Source organism: Xenopus laevis, chromosome 4S, assembly GCF_017654675.1.
Source record: "Xenopus laevis strain J_2021 chromosome 4S, Xenopus_laevis_v10.1, whole genome shotgun sequence".
Classification (NCBI taxonomy): Eukaryota; Metazoa; Chordata; class Amphibia; order Anura; family Pipidae; genus Xenopus; species Xenopus laevis.
Window position 1 is genome coordinate 56,516,981 of NC_054378.1, and position 17,545 is coordinate 56,534,525.

Consider the following 17,545-nt stretch of genomic DNA (forward strand, 5'->3'; position numbering starts at 1 on the left):
CATATCACTCTTTACATCATACTAAAAGTTAACTCAAAGGTGAACAACGCCTTTAATTTGGACAAAATCCTAGCCCTTTTGCAAAATTCATATTCTGCTGTGTCATTAGCATTCGACTGAACAAAAATAACAAGTCATTTGACTTTAAATCAAGAATTTTTAGTTCCCAGGTAATGCAGTTTTACTTCAACATGCAGGTTAGGATTTTATATGGCATATGGATAAATCAAAAATTTATGGATTTGGTGCATACCCAGGGATCTTTATATGATAATGTGTAAAATGATTAGAGCCAGAAAAATAATTGAAAAATAAGTGTCTTATTATATGCCGTCCAAATGCTGGATTTGAAGTTATTTTACACCACTTCAGACGTTGCGTAATCCATTAAAGTCAATGGTAAATATTCAAGCAGCAAGTATTTTCTGGTGGAAAAACTTGATGGATGAACACTCTATTTTTCTATTTCATTTTCAATTGGCTGCTTCTGTTTACACCAGCTTTTTACACAGAGGTATGGAATTGCTGATATTAATACACAGCTTGATAAATATCCAGTTTTTTTTTATACAATGATGCCTGGCGACGTGTGGTGTATTTCGTCACTGCTTTATTAAACAGCATGATAAATATGTCCCCTGGTGTGCAAATAAGGCCACACACACGTCCAGTAACATATCTACAGCTAAATTTGCATTGGCCTTCATTTTCATTCTTCAAAGATGAAGTAAATCAAAGTGTCAGCGCAAGTTTACATTTGTTAGATGATGAAACGCTGACATCATTTATGCTGAATGCAATTATTTAGGCAGAACGATCTTTCTTTCATCAATTTGTCCAGGATTGCCTAATTTGTTTAGATGATCTAGTAGTCTAATTCTATTTCTATTTGTCATGATGTTTGCTGGCATAATAAATGAGCCCCACTGATTCCATCATTCAAAGTATGACAGGCAGGAACAAGATGAACCTTCCCTTTTCCAGCTGGGTTGGAATACAAGCTCACAGATCCATCCTTGAGAGAGTCTGTTCCTCGCTGTAGTCCATAGAAATATCGGAGCACAGTAATGAACTAGCTCTTACTTGTCTGGCAATAGTTAATGAGCAGGCCCGGAAAGTGACTGAAGGGAAATAAAGAGAGAGCTTGGTTGGATGCGCATGCGCATTTGGGGCCTCTATTGTTCCAGCCCAGCAACAAGGAGTAAGTCAGATTGAGGTAGGCAGTGAGATAGAACGCTAGCTGCTGGCGGGCCAAGGAGAAGTCGGGCCCGAGAGTTCGGCCGACCGGCCAAAGAAACCTATGGATCAGCTCGACCTGGCAAGGAAGCAATAAGGCCAAAGCAAAGGGATGCGGATCTGATGGGCCACGTAGTCAGGACTGCCCGTTGCGCTTACACAGCCGACTCTCCAGGAGTGTGGCAGCCTCGGGCCACTTAGTGAATGAGCCCAGGAGCGGTTGTTTGGACTGGACATTGGACGATCACACAGGGAGGGGGGGTGCTATCAGTTGAGTAGCTGCTGGCCGCACCCCTCGCGGGTATAAGGAACCTCCATCCTACTGGGAGTTGCTTTCTGTAGCAAACTTGACTGCGGCAGGGAGAGATGCTGCCGGCTCAGGAGCTCCAGTGATCGCTGCCGGGGGCCTACATTGGCTTGTGCGCCACATGGACACCATCCATCAGCTTTCCGCCGCTTCACCGGCGCACTCGCCCCACTAGCCCTATCATTGCGCCCTATCATTGCTTCCTCTTCATTTCGCGGAATAATATCTCGGTGTTGTGCCCCATGGGGGGAAAGCAGAGTTCAGCCTCCCGCTCTCGGGCTCCCTTCCCGGGGGTTTCTTCAGATGACAGTGCCGTGCCCCCCTCTTCCAACTTTGGACATTTTAGAGGCGGGGGCGCCATGGGCCTGCGAAGTCGTTCTGTCAGCTCAGTGTCTGGCTTGGACCCCCCTGCTGCTGCTCTACCATTTGGTTTATACCGAGCTGGGCCCGATACCGAGAGAGGGGGCGGCTCAGGGAGCGAGGACTCACGGGGGGGCCTGTACCTGGGATCCCGGGCTTCTCTGGCGGACACTCTACACATAACCCCCAGGTGGATAGGGGCGCACAGCGGTGAGTCTACTTTCTGCCCTCATGGACACCTACCTTGCTAGTCACTTGGAGAGATGCTGTGAGCTGCAGCAGGAGCCCCCCATCATTTCATTGGCTCCTCTGATAACCCCAACTTGTGAGCCAGGCTCCCCCGCACATGCCTCTAATATCTAATTGAAACATTGTGTCTGAATCTGCTTGTTAGGTTCCAAATGACCCCAGCAATGCATTGATATGAATAAGAGACTGGAATGTGAATAAGAGAGGCCTGAATAGACTGACGAGTAATAAAAAGAAGCAATAACTAATCATTCATAGCCTTACAGAGCATTTGTTTTTAGATGGTGTGATCAGTGACCCCCATTTGAAAGCTGGAAAGAGTCAGAAGAAAAAGGCAAATAATTAACATAACTGTAAAAAAAAAAAAATAATGAAGACCAATTGAAAGGTTACTTAGAATTGGCCATTGTATAACCTACTAAAAGTAAACTTAAATATCAACAACCCTGAGAACTAAACCCTGAAAATGAACATGGCTTAAATGCCGTAGTTTATATACAGAACTCATTGCACCAGTCTAAAGTTTCAGCTTCTCAATAGCCGCAATGATCCAGGATTTCAAACTTGTCACAGGGGGTCACCATTTTGGAAAGTGTCTGTGACACTCACATGCTCAGTGGGCTCTGAGCAGCTGTTGAGAAGCTAAACTTTGGGGTTATCGCAAATTATCAAGCAGAAAATGAGGTTGGTCTTATTTAAGATGATGCTACAAGGCTGAATATTAAATTCTGATGCTAGTTGCACTGGTTTCTGTGCTGCCATGTAGTAATTATCTGTATTAATTACTAATCAGCCTTATATTGTGACATTTCTATTCTATGTGTACTGTATATTGTGAGTGGGTCCCTAAGCTCAGTAAGTGACAGCAGCACAGAGCATGGCAGTGAATCAGCAGAAAGGAAGATGGGGAGCTACTGGGGCATCTTTGGAGACACAGATCTTTACTGCTAAATGGCTGTGGTTGCATTGGGCTGGTACAGAAGCACAAAACATAATGTACAACATTTCTACCTACTTTAGTTAAGCTTTAGTTCTTCCTTAAATTAAATCTTAGTATGGTATAGGATGGCCTATTTACTTATCAATGGGTACTAATCTTTTATTTTCTGACGCTTTCCAGTTTTCAAATGTGTCATAAACCCACAGCAGCTCAAAAGCTGCTTCTGTGAAGGCACAATGTTATTGTTACTTCTTACCTTTCTATTCAGGCTGTCTCCGATACATATTTCATTCTATCATTCAATCAACTTACTGGTTGCTGGGTGAATTTGGCGTTGGCAATAGGTAGCTGCTGAAGTCATCAACAGCAGATTTAAACAAAAAGCCACAACCGCAATAACCACAAATAATGCCAAATGAAGACAAATTGCAAACTGTTTTAGAATATTGTCTACATTGTATTAAAAAAACAATTTGTAGTATGATGGAGACAGATATATTTACACATGGAGGTACCTGTTTTTTTCCCTTTTTTTAATCAGGAGCTAGTTATACTAATATATAATACACAAAAGCCATGAATATCTTGTAAATTATATCCTTATAAACGGTGAGTTCTGATGTCATCAGTTATAAACTGTGAGTTCTGATGTCATTTCTATCACATGACTCACTGAAACTTGTGTATTATAATAAATAAAGTACCCCCAGTTGTAAAATATGAGGATATTAGAAGTTACCTCGGAGTTCCATGACCTGTATAAAAACACTCGGCCTTCGGCCTCGTGTTTATATATGGTCATGAAACTCCTTGGTAACTTATAATATCCTTATATTTTACAAGAGGTGGTACTTTATTCACTATATACTGTATTTTTATGGAGTATGGACAGAAACTGGGAAGAATACACAAACTGTTTGATACCTGTTTGAAATCAAACCCAGGACACCAGCATTGCCTACCATAATAGCTATCAGAGGTATATATTTTTAGACTGATCACTTGATATACCTGGTATGAAATTACCTTTGTACAGTTTATACAGTTTAGCGTATATTTTGGATGCATGCTTTGGGTGATCACTGCAGAAATTTTTTGGGGACATAGAAATTCACATAGCAATTGAATTTAATTTATCCATTCATGTAACTTTTGTTTCTTGTCAAGAGATGACCAGTTCATTTTAATGTAAATCATTTTTCCCTGCTGTGCTTGATTTTCTCACTGATGTGTGTTGTGGTCAACACTTATGTGCTTAAGCAGCATACAACCTATGGTTGAGGCCTGCAGACAACTGACATCTTGCCAGTCTCATTTAGACTGGTAGTGGATGATTGTATCGTCTTTTTGTGTGGCATGTGAGACCACAAATTAATGTCTGATTGGGGCTGGTTTGAACATGTCGTTATAGAATTTGGTTGCACTTTAAGGTGAATACAAACAGAGCTACTCATAGCAGCTGCAAAATAGACCATAGTGATAATTGACTTTGCTATGTGTTTTTTTAGCAGAGGCAATTTTCAGTATTGTTTATGACCGGGTATTTTTTGGCAGTTCGTAGCCACATAAAGTAGCTACTACCAATAGCTCTGTGTGTCTTTGTGTTTTAGCAATTCTCAGTATTGTTTATGGCGGGGTATTTTCTTTTTTGTAGCCATGACAAGTAGCCGATACGAAGTAGCTCCATGTGTCTTCACCCTAAGGGTAAGGACACATGGGCAGATTTGGGGAGATTAGTCGCCCCAGTGACAAATCGCCTCTTCTTCGGGGCGACAAACTCCCTGAACTGCTTTCCCCTACTTTCCGGCAGCTATAATGAAAAATCGCCAGCGGGATGGCACTCGTGGCGATTTGTTTTCTGAAGTCGCCCGAAGTTGCCTCACAAGGGGCGACTAATCTGCCAGTGTGCCCTTACCCTTAAAGAAATTGTTCAATATAAAAATAGAAACTGGGTAAATAGATTGTGAAAAATAAAAAATGTTTTCAATATAGTTAGCCAAAAATGTAATGTATAAAAGACTGGAGTGACTGGATGTCTAACATAATAGCCAGAACACTACTTCCTGCTTTTCAGCTCTCTTGGTTTCCACTGACAAATCAGTGACTTGAGGGGGGGGGCACATAGGTCATAGCCATGGGTTATAAGGGGCCACACTGTATAGGTCATGAAATAGTAAGGGGCCACACAGTGTGTCTGTCATGAAATTGTAAACTTAGCATAAGTGCAATCAGGCACTAACCTGATCTCTCTCTCCTGAACCCTCCAGCTGTTACTGAGATCCCACATGTTGGAGTCCTGAAGCTGTTTTTGATCAGCAGTAGAAGCAATATCATGTATGACAAAAACATTTCTGTTGACAAATGTTTATCTGTAAAATGCAAAAATTGTACCCGTATTTCTAATCAAGCTAACAATATCTAAACAAGATGTTATTTCTCACATGTCTGTAAATTTAAATATCTGTTGTGCTGTCCAGCAATAGTATCTTTGCAGTAAATCCATTAATAATATCTCTGAATGCTATCATAACCAGTTTTCCATGGCACAAAAATAGTATAGTGGTTTGACAACTTTGCAGAACTGCTAGAAACCAGACTGACCATTCTAAAGTTGTTATGTTTGCACTAGATAACATGACCTCTTGAAAATATGATATACCCAAAATAAATACCTTTTAGCAGTCCAGGCATTGTTGTATAGCAACAGTGCTAGGACTAGGTTCTGTTATCTAGATCCTTGGGACCCTGAGCGTTCTGTACACTGGATCACCATTCCTAAAAACATTCAAACATTAAAAAACACAATACGAAAACCAGTCTGGATGTGTTATTACACATGCAAAAAAAAAAATATTAAATGAAAAACAAGGAGTGTTTTTCAACTAGTATGGATTTATGCTGGCTTAGTTAGCATCAAGTAAAAGGTGTTGTTTTATTACATAGATAAAAGAAAACGGGTCAAAATAATTCTTAGGTGAAATAGGGCTCTAATGGCCTATCCAGATTTTGCATCTTTCTGAATAACACCATACCGTACTTTTTGGCCATATTTTTTTTCTTTTTCACAGCAAAATACAATTTTTTTTTTTTAAAGTGTGTGTATGGCATCATTTATTTGAATTTTAAGGACCTTTTTGTTGTGCACATTCCTTGGTCTCTAAAGGTAGCCATAGACGTTTTAAATATTTCTCTACGTAACGACCAATTTTAGTGCAATCCGGCAAATCCGTAAAATTGTCAGATTAGTGGGCACCGAACGATCGTGCATCTAACAATTTTTTCGTCCAACATCAGTCAGAAAATCGATCTGTATGGTCAGAAAAGTTTCATCGTTCACAGTGAAATGTATTCATTGTCCAATTGTTTGCAGGGCCAAGCAGGCAGCTACTCACCGTTTTCCTGGCTTCAACTAGATGATATCTCTTGAAATGGTCTTTTTAGTTGATGGACAAATTATACATTTAAACAATCATTTCAATATAAGATTGGTCTTACGATAACAAAAACATCTTTTTAAAAATCTTAATGTCAATGGCCACCTTTACAATTTAGTCAGTGACTTACATCTACCATAAAATTGACTTTGCATGTTTCTTATAATTTTGCCATAAAGTATTTGCCCAATGCTTTACATTACCTATCTGACTCCCTGTGATTGCCTGTGAGGGGGCTGCCATATTTGTGCAGCAGTAGTCTGTTAGCATTAGAAACTTTAAAGGTGGCCATACACAGGGAGATCACCAAACAAGTGGATCTCTCCCCAATATGCCCACATTGATGTTGGCGATATCGGGCTTATCAGATCATGGGCCATAGGGCCCAACAATCAGCTCAGAATGGACGCCATATGGCTGGTTGGATTGTGGGACCACATCAATGAAAAGATGCGGCCTTGATCCGACGGCATTTTTTACCCTGCCCAATCGGCATGTGGCCGACTTTCGGCCAGATATCAATCGGCCATCGTATGGTCCCACACACTTGCCAATAAGCTGTCGACTCGGTCTGACGGCAGCTTTTATCGGCCCGTGTATGGGGGACTTTACTGACAGGCTGAGACGGTCAGGTTGGCAAAACAGTCAGGTTTAGGAACTAACAATTACTTACAAAAACAATCAGCATGACCTATAGGTAACTTTCAATGTACATTCATATTTTAAAAAGTAGTTTTTACGTGTCAGTATCACTTTAAGGGTTGAACATGGGACATAACTGTTCAGTGAATTTGCTTTTGATCCTTAGCATTCAGCTCAGATTCAAAAGCAAACGTCATGACCCCCCCCCCCTCAAGTCACTGATTGGTTACTAACTGGTAAACAATCAGTGGAAACCGAGAGAGCTACAAAGCAGGAAGTAGTGTTCTGGCTATTATGTTAGACATCCAGTCACAGCCTTTATACATTACATTTTTGGCTAACTATATTGAAAACTTTTTTTTTGATTTTTCTATTAACCACAGTCTATTTACCCAGTTTTTATTTTTATACTGAATGATTTCTTTAAAGCATTATTGCACAAAAAAATTCCTTTACGTTTCCCCAACTCTCCACAGCCAACGGCTGCATTAAAATGCAAAAAATCTGCCAATGAGAATCCCAGCTTATCTGTGTAAATTTGCCTCTGTTCTTTGTCCCTGCAACTGGAGCTGGAAGTTTTTAATCAACTTCTCAGAAATAAGTCTGCACTTTATCCCCATGTTTGATCAATTATCTTTATATAATTAATATATATATAATAAGATAACTGCAAGATGTCTGACAGTGCTTGGAATCCGCATTCCCATTAGTAAATTGCATTTATCATGAAGTTTTTGATCAATAGAATTCTTAGAATATTATAATAAGTTTTCCTCAGCTTCAATAGAAAACTAGGGGGCACTGTGGGACAGCATAAGGGCAGAAACACACGCTCAGACTCAGGGAGATTAGTAGACTAATCTCGCCGAACTGCCTCCCGCCGGCTAGAATGTAAATACCGGCGGGATGGTAATTGATGCGCAACGTTTTCCAAAGTCGGCCAAAGTTGCCTCACAAAGAAACTTCGGACGACTTCGGAAAACGAAGCGCTCCGATTGCCATCCGGCCAGCGATTTACATTCTAGCCAGGGGGAGGCAGTTCGGGGAGATTAGTTGCCCAGAAGAAAAGGCGATTTGTTGCTGGGCAACTAAATCTCCACAAATCAGAGCGTGTGTCTCTGCCCTTATGGTTGGGGTTACGACCCCCTTTAAAAGGGTTATTTTAGTATGTTCAGTATTCTTAGCAATTTTTAAATTAGTCTTCATTTTAATTTTTTTGTTCTAATTTCGTTACTAGATTATAACGTATTATAAGATATTACTTAGTAATTGTTACTTTTTATTATATCTTTTTATTCTGACCCTCTCCTATTCACATTCCAGTCTCTCAATTAAACCACTGCCTGGTTGCTAGGGTAAACTGGACGATAGCAACCAGATAGCTGCTGAAATTTCAAACTGGAGAGCTGCTAAAAACAAATGAATAGTCTTAGAATCGGAATGTCTACAACATACAAAAAGTTCATTTAAAAGTGAATCACCCAATTAAGATTTACATGTGTAAAATTTTGATTTTTGAAATTGACCACTAACTTCTTAGGAAATATTTCAGTGTGTGATACCAAATTTCTTTTTTTTTTGACGTGCAATATCTTTTTTCACACATTGGAGTCAATGGGCATCTTTTTCGCAGCAAAGCCTGGCAAACATTTTGCTCATCACTGCTGGTAACAATAATGTTCCTTTTTAGTAGGAGCTTTGTCTTACCAAGTGTTTTTACTTATCTGCATCTGATTGCTGGCCACTTCATTCATTACAGTTGGTCTTACATTTATTCTCGTGACCTCTGATGTTAAATTTCTTGGCCGTCATTTCCATGTTCCACCAGACTTAATGATCGAGGCAGCCCTAAATAGATGATCTGAGGTAGAAATAGTCCTGCTCGTCTCTACTGACTGCACAACCTTGTCACGTGGCATGCAGCAAGTGAACCTGAGACTTTTATACAGAATCCATTTGGAACACTGATGGCTAATATATCTGAATTTGCCTAAATGAGCTCGGCTATGGCATCTAGATGGGCACTGTGTATCGGTACCCAGCTTCAGGGCTGAGTTTATATGCCATCTGATCAGGTCTGTCGTCTGATCTTTCATTCATGCTCGAGACCCTTAACACAATCTGATAAAACACAGAAGTGAAAGTAAGAGAAGAACTTCAACATGAGCATGAACCGAGGTAATTAAAGAAGTGGTCAATGATTGCAAATAAGTATAACCAGTTGGCTGAGCAGAACTGTCTGCTTTATATCCTTCCCTCTCCACTTCAAAACATTGTTTTCTTTATTTCTATTTTAGTGTCTTGGTGTTTTCATCTAAACTGCAAGCAATATTTAAATGTTCTGAAGATGTCTTTTAGACAGTGTTCTTATCTACTACGTATACCCCTGGGGCACTTTTAAGTCCATGGCAGATATTATTCCAGAGAAAAAGGAAATCTTCTTAAAAATTTGGATAAAATGGAGTGTATGGGAGACAGCCTTTCTGTTATTCGGAACTTTCTGGATAACAGACCCCATACCTCTATCCAGAAAGTTCCAAAATACAGGAAGATCATCTCCCATGCAGTCCATTCCTTTGTAATAATAAAATAGTGCCTTGTAATTGATGGTGACTAAGCAAGCATAACTTCTCTATTGGTCACAAATGTTTGTATGGACTTTTTGTATTTTTATTAAAAAGCCCCTGTTTTTTTAGTAGTGTTAAAGTATAGGGATCCAAATTATGGAAAACAACTTAGTCCCAGGCGTTCCAGATAATGATTGCCAGAATGATCATAAATGTCTGATACTTTTATCATCTTATGAGCATGCGGCGACTGGCATTTTATTTCATTTACACGAGTTGTGCTGTTTTTTTATTGTGGGGTACCTACTGTGTTTGATATGCCTTGCACTGAAGTAAAAGTCTTGGATCAAAGAACATGTACTACTTAGGTTACGGTAATGTAGCTAATAAGACTGATCATTGATTGATCACTGAAACGTTGATCATATTTTTATTGTGCAGTTTTTGTACAGTGGCACTGAGATTACAATATTTAAGTATTAGCCGAGTAACTAGAGCTGCGGTATTTGAGGTGGGATGGGGATAACTGAACTATTAGTATTAGTCATGTAACAGGTGGCTAGCATCTAATTATAACATCAGCATTTCTTGGCAAGAAAACATTTCCAGAAACTTGTTGGTTTCACTTTTGGTGGCTTCTGACAAACGATCTAACCTTGGTGATACAGACCCTTAGCATGACAGAGCAAGGCTCTAGGATCTTACATATATAGTTATATAGATAGGTAGATAGATACTTGGACTTTCACCTGTACACACTACTACAGGAATTAGTGTGTTTAAAAATCATATTTGCAAATGATAATGCACAATTGTATTTTAGATCACAAACATTTAGGGCAAGGCCAGACGTGGCGTTTTTGCTGTGTTTTTACGTTGCGTTTTTATGCGTAATTACGCATAAACTGCACTACCACTGAAACTAATGAAAAACGCAACTATGGCAATTCACCCATGGCACTTGCAAGCTGAAATCTGCCACAGGGCGCCAGTATTGTCGTTTTTTAGCAGAAACGCCAATACGTCAAGAAACTACCAAATCAATAGACTTTATGGGATCTGCACCTTTGAAAATACGCAGCGTATTTTAAATATGGCGTCCAAATTCTCAATGAGAACAATGAGAAGTGCATGTGGGGAAAGAATCCTACGTGCTGAAAAATGCATGTTGACGGTTCTTTTTTTTTTTTTAAAAAAACGCCATGTCTGGCCTTGCCCTTAAATAGTGGAACAAAGAAGATTATAATTGGGGCATGTACAATAGTTTGGTCACTCTAGTAAGTCAGTATTTAGTAACACCCCCTTTGGTACAGGTCAAAGCTTGTGAAATGCCTTCTGTTTCCATGTAGAATTCTTTCAGTTTTTGTTGTATGGATTTTTGCCTGCTCTTCCTTGCAGATCCCTTCTAGTTCTGAGATCTTGGGCCATCATGCATGTTTACGATCTACTCACAGATGTTTGTTGATGATGTTTAAATCAGGGGACTGTGGGGGCCATTTCTGAAACCATCTTGCGATTATTCAACTAGCTCATGGTGTTCTTTGAGGCGTGTTTAGGATCATTGTCTTGTAGGAGTCATCCCCCTTTAAGTTTCTTGGCTGACTGTTCAACATGGGCATCCAGAATATGCTAATATTTAGTAGAATCCATTATTGTGCAGTGTTTCCTGTGCCAGTGACTGCTACGTAACCCCAAAGCCTAATGGACCCACACCCATGTTTTAAAGGAGAAGTAAACCCTAAAAATGTCATATTTTATATGTTGCACTCATTACACTGGCCTACAGTTTCAGCTTCTCAATAGCAGCAATGATCCAGGACTTCAGACTTGTCACGTGGTCACCATCTTGGAAAGTGTCTGCGACACTCACATGCTCAGTGGGCTCTGAGCAGCTATTAAGAAGTTAAGCTTAGGGGTCATCGCAAATTATTAAGGAGAAAATGAGATTTGTGTGTAATATAAGATACTACAGGGCGGATTATTCAATTTTCATGCTAGTTGCACTGGTTTCTATGTAGTAATTGTCTGTGTTAATTACTAATCAGCCTTATATTGTGACATTTATATTCTATGTGTACTGTATATTGTGAGTGAGTCCCTAAGTTCAGTAACCGACTTCAGCACAGAGCAGAAAAGAAGACCGGGAGCTACTGGGGCATGTTCAGAGGCACAGATCTGTGGTTGTCTTGGGTTGGCACAAATCTTCCCTGCTAAGGGGCTGTGGTTGCCTTGGGCTCGTACAAAAGCCCAAAACGTAATGTACAACATTTCTAGCCTACTTCTAGCCTTTACTTCTCCTTTAAGGGCAGTGAGGAAATTTGTCACCTATGTTGAAAAATTGCTACCAAGAGCGACCCCAAAAATGCCTTGCATACACTAACCTTACAGCAAGTAAATTGCATTAGTTGCAGCGATTCAGCTTATCATGGGAAAATATCTGCTCTCACGTTTTCCTGCAATAACCCAAATTGTCGTGTACAGCAAGGCATTTTTTTGGGAGACTGGTACATTTTGGGGAGACTAGAATTTTTTTTAACATGTGTGAAAAATGTTCCCATGAGTCAGAAGCATGATTAGAGGGGGGCGGGCCCTGGTGCGTGACACGCAGCCGGGCCCCGCCTCCCTCCGTACGGCCGCATTTTCAGCAGCGCACGGGCTGCCGGGGGGGGGCCCAGAGGGGGTGCGGGCCCTGGCCCACTCGCTCCCCCGGTAGTTCTGCTACTGCCATGAGTCATTGCCCTATCAATTGGCAAGGTGCTTTATGGTGACCCTACAATCGTGACCACTTCTATCCAGACTGTTTTGGCTGGGCACCTCACTTGGCTGTCACAACGACTTGGTATCTGGGCTTTGGTCCCCCCCATTTTTTTATAGTGCAGTTGCTTAAAGGAACAGTAACACCAAAAAATAAGTGTTTTTAAAGCGATGAAGATATCATGTACTGTTACCCTGCAGTGCTAGTAAAACTGGTGTGTTTGCTTCAGAAACCCTACTAAAGTTCATATAAACAAGCTGCTGTGTATCAATGGTGGAAATTGAAAAAAGGCTATATGGCACAGGTTAAATAGTGGATAGCAGATAACACCATTATGTTCTACAGAGCTGAACTGCTATCTGCTGTGTAACCTGAGCCGTTTCTCCTTTGAATGGCTGCTCCCATTGCTACACAGCAGCTTATTTATATGAACAATAGTAGTGTTTCTGAAGCAAATACAACCATTTTACCAGTGCAGGGCAACACTGTAATACAACTATATTTGTATTTTAAAACACTTTCATTTTTTGATGTTACTGTTCCTTTAAAGAAAATATAGATCTGTATATAGGAATATAATACAGATAAATGCTTAACCATCATACTGTTTACAAGTAACCTTTACTTAAAGAATGCTGTCTGAGTAAGAGAGAGAGATAAGAAATAAAAAGTAAATGTTTACAATTGGTATAGCTGATCTTGCCTGCATGATTGCAATCAAAGCAATTTGATTGTATATAAGAACATATTTAATTCGATTTTTTTTCAAAAATGTTGTTGCTGTTAAGGAAAATCGCTACCAGCTGGTTCTGCAAGGCTGTGCTGGCATTGAATGTTATGAATTTGCAGGACATTTAAAGTAGTGTGTGACATCCTTTCTGAAGGGAAAGGAATATGCAATGCATCATAGAACTTTTCCCACAGGGATATCAGTCTCTTAATAGAGGACAGGACCAGGAGACGGCTATGCTGCTAAACAAGGACGATGTGCGGGGGAGCTGGGTATTTGCTTACAAGGACAAAATGGCAAAAGCAGAGAAAGCAGAGCATGGTGGCTATATATGGGGAAGTAATATGCAATATTTTTTTAATGAAGTCATAGGAAACAGCAGCAGTGCTATAAAGAACTGTATTTGAACCAATGGCTAAAATCATGGGCAGGAGTAAGGAAGAAGAATTGGATAACAGAGCAACTGTCCAGCATTTGTATTTATTTATTTATTTGCAACCACACGGATGTAGGATATGTAACTGTGCTGGGCACCAGAACCTCAGTGGCACAACGGGCATAAAGATTTTATTAGAAATTTAAAGGAAATGATTTGGTTGTTGTTTCTCTGGTTACTGTATTTGATTCTAATACAGTAGTTAGAGTCCTGCGTGGGTACATTTTTTGGAACCCATACCCGACCCGTACCTGCAACCTGCAATCCGCATCCATACACATTATAAAGGTAGAAAAAGTCTCCACTGTCAATCCTATATCACCTGCCCCACCACTATGCCTAAGACTTAGAGGCAAGATGGACAATTACTTTCCATTTAGCAATTCCTAGATGTCGCTGCCATCACCACAGTCCCTCTTCCTCCTAATTGTGTAGCCATTGCCTGGGCATAGGCATCAGGTCCCCTATTCTGGCACTTAAAGGAAAACTATACCCCCAAAATGAATACTTAAGCAACAGATAGTTTATATCAAATTGAATGACATATTAAAGAATCTTACCAAACTGGAATATATATTTACATAAATATTGCCCTTTTACATCTCTTGCCTTGAACCACCATTTCGTGACTCTATCTGTGCTGCCTCAGAGATCACCTGACCAGAAATACTACAACACTAACTGTAACAGGAAGAAGTGAGGAAGCAAAAGGCAGAACTCTGTCTGTTAATTGGCTCATGTGACCTTACATGTGGTTTGTATGTGTGCACAGTGAATCTTACGATCTCAGGGGGCGGCCCTTATTTTTTAAAATGGCAATTTTCTATTTATGATTACCCAATGGCACATACTACTAAAAAAGTATATTATTATGATAATGGTTCATTTACATGAAGCAGGGTTTTACACATGAGATATTTTACTCAGTATCTTTTAATAGAGACCTACATTGTTTGGGGGGTATAGTTTTCCTTTAAACAAGATTTTTGGATAATGCAAAGCTTGCCTTGTTAAGTGTCAACAAAATGACTGCCGTCTGCTTTCTGTGAATTCTGAATTCCAAGACTGAAGGAAACAAGATTTAAATAATTTATATAGTGTAAGTTTATTTTGCTTGACATTAGAAAATATTTTGGAATTTTATTTATTAGGTGACAGGTTCCCTTTAAAGGAGAAACACTGTAGAAAAAAACCCCACGCCACGTTGGCCCCCCTCCCTCCTGGCTAACTGCCCCCGGGGAAATGCCCCATACTTTATACTTAGCCCTTAGTTGCAGATTCTGGCAGTGGACTTCACGCCATCCATCTTCCGGGTACTCGGTAAGCTGACTGGGAGATCGGCAATCTCTGTCAATTTCGGCACATGCGCAGTTGTCGTAAACTGGCAAACTGCTCCAACTGCGCATGCGCAGAAATACCGATCTCTGTCATCTTACCGAGGACCAAGAAGATGGGATGCCGTGAAGTCCGCTGCCAGAATCTGCGACGAGGGGTAAGTATAAAGTATGGGGCATTTCCCGGGGAGGCAGTTAGCCCAAATGAGGGACTGCAGGTTGAGCTGTCAAGAGGGACTGTCCCTCTAAAAAACGGGACAGTTGGGAGGTATGATTGAGAAGCTAAGCTTAGGGGTTGTCGCAAATATGCTGCCATGTAGTAATTACCTGTATTAATTACCGTACTAATCCGTCTCATATTATGACATTTATATTCTATGTGTACTGTATATTGTGAGTAAGCTCAGTAAGCGACGGCAACACGGAGCACGTGCAGTGAATCAGCAGAAAAGATGGGGAGCTACTGGGGCATATTTGGAGACACAGATCTTTACTGCAAAAAGGGCTGTGGTTGCCTTGGGCTGGTACAGAAGTTCAAAACATTCTCTCTAGCCTACTTCTTTAATTTAGCTTTACTTCTCCTTTTAATATGCCTTCAATTATCCTGTCACCGAATTATATGTACAGTATATTGTGTGAACATAGTAGCACCCTTTTATTCAAAGAGATAACATTTAGTATAATGTAGAGAGTGATATTCGGAGACAATTTGCAATTGGTTTAATTTTTTGTGGTTTTTGAGTTATTTAGCTTTTTATTCAGCAGCTCTCCGGCTTGCAATTTCAGTGCTCTGGTTGCTAGGGTCCTAATTACCCTAGCAACCATGCATAGATTTGCAGAAGAGACTGGAATATGAATAGGAGATGCCTGAATAGAAAGATGAGGAATAAAGTAGCAATAAGAATACATTTGTAGCTTTACAGAGGATTTGTGTTTAGAAGGGCTCAGCAACACCCATTTGAAAGTTGGAAAGAGTCAGAAGAAAATCAAAATCTATAAAAAAAAATTAAATAATGAAAACCATTGAAAAGTTACTTAGAATAAGCTATTCTATAACATACTAAGGGGGCAAATTTACCTAGGGTCGAATATCGAGGGTTAATTAACCCTCGATATTCGACTACCGAATTGAAATCCTTCGACTTCGAATATCGAAGTGGAAGGATTTAGCGCAAATAGTTTGATCGAAGGATTAGAATCGAAGGATTTTAATCTATCAATCGAAGGATTATCCATCGAACAGAAAATTGTTAGGAAGCCTATGGGGACCTTCCCCATAGGCTAACATTGGCCTTGGTAGGTTTTAGGTGGCGAACTAGGGGGTCGAAGTATTTTTTAAAGAGACAGTACTTCGACTATCGAATGGTCGAACAATTTTTAGTTTGAATCGTTCGAAACGAAGTCGAAGGTTGAAGTAGCCAATTCGATGGTCGAAGTAGCCAAAAAAACATTCGAAATTCAAACTATTTTTCATCTATTCCTTCACTTGAACTAAGTAAATGGGCCCCTAAAGATCACCTTAAAGGTGAACCGGGGTGGTTCACCTTTAAGGTTTTGTATACACATGCCTATTTATCAAGCCTCAAATTTTTCTGGTTTTCTGAATTGTTAGAGGGGAAACAACTCAAATTTTTCAAGATTTATTGTGCTCATAACCTGCTAAAACTCTAAATCTTAAAATACTTCAGCTAAAACCTGTCAAAATCACATAGAATTCAATGGCAGATAGTCCCTTTAAAGGGAATGGTCACCCCAAGAACTAATTACAAATAATGATGTCAGTCAAGCAAAAGAAACTTCATTTACGCTATATAAATTATTTAAATCTTGTTTCTTTTAGTCTTGGACAAGTTTGTAATAGTTATGGGTGTTTTAATGAAATAAAAAAAAAAAAAATTATCCAGAATACTTGGGATCTAGAGGTTTCTGAACCAAGGATCTTTCTGTTATTTAGACCACCGTACCCTAAGTCGTTTAAAAATTAAATAAACCCAGAAGGATTGTTTTGCCACCAATATGGATTCATGCTTTTTTAGATTGGATTCAGTACAAGATACTGCTTAATTTTTTACAGAGCAAAAGCAAATCACTAAAATTAGAAGTATTGAGTCTATGTGAGATGGTCTTCCCATAATTTGCAGCTTTCTGGAGAATAGGTTTCCTGGTAATGGACTCCTCCTGTCTATTGGGGACCTTACCTGAAAATAAAGTGCAATGTTCATTTGAGTAGTTTGTGGAAAAAGCTCATCATTTTGATGTTCAATTGTATGAATAGCTTTAGTTAAAGGGCGAGTCTCTATCTTTATCTAACACAGGGCTTAGCTACTTAGTAATTGGTCCCATTTAACTGGTTCACCCAGGGCGATGGAGTTGAACAGTTAATTGTAGATGCTTGTGCTGTCCTCATGCTGTTGTGTGTATGTTCACTTGTCAACCAGAGTCCTGCCCTGCAGAGCTGACTCTTATGGCTGTCATAGCTTCCTGCCTCAACTGAGCTGCGCATTGAAAAGATTTGCAGAGGACAGATAACAGCTGCCTTACATACAGCGTTCTGA

At 39.9% G+C, this 17,545-nt stretch overlaps 1 protein-coding gene across 1 annotated transcript in view; it reads left to right on the top strand.

Moving 5' to 3' along the window:
• The first annotated feature begins 1,595 nt into the window (after positions 1 to 1,595).
• znrf1.S (zinc and ring finger 1, E3 ubiquitin protein ligase S homeolog) overlaps positions 1,596 to 17,545 on the top strand; it is a 31,835-nt gene continuing 15,885 nt past the window's right edge. Inside the window, 1 exon segment of the mRNA NM_001087333.1 lies at positions 1,596 to 2,113. Coding sequence (NP_001080802.1) covers positions 1,786 to 2,113 — 328 coding nt within the window. The 5' untranslated portion in view covers positions 1,596 to 1,785.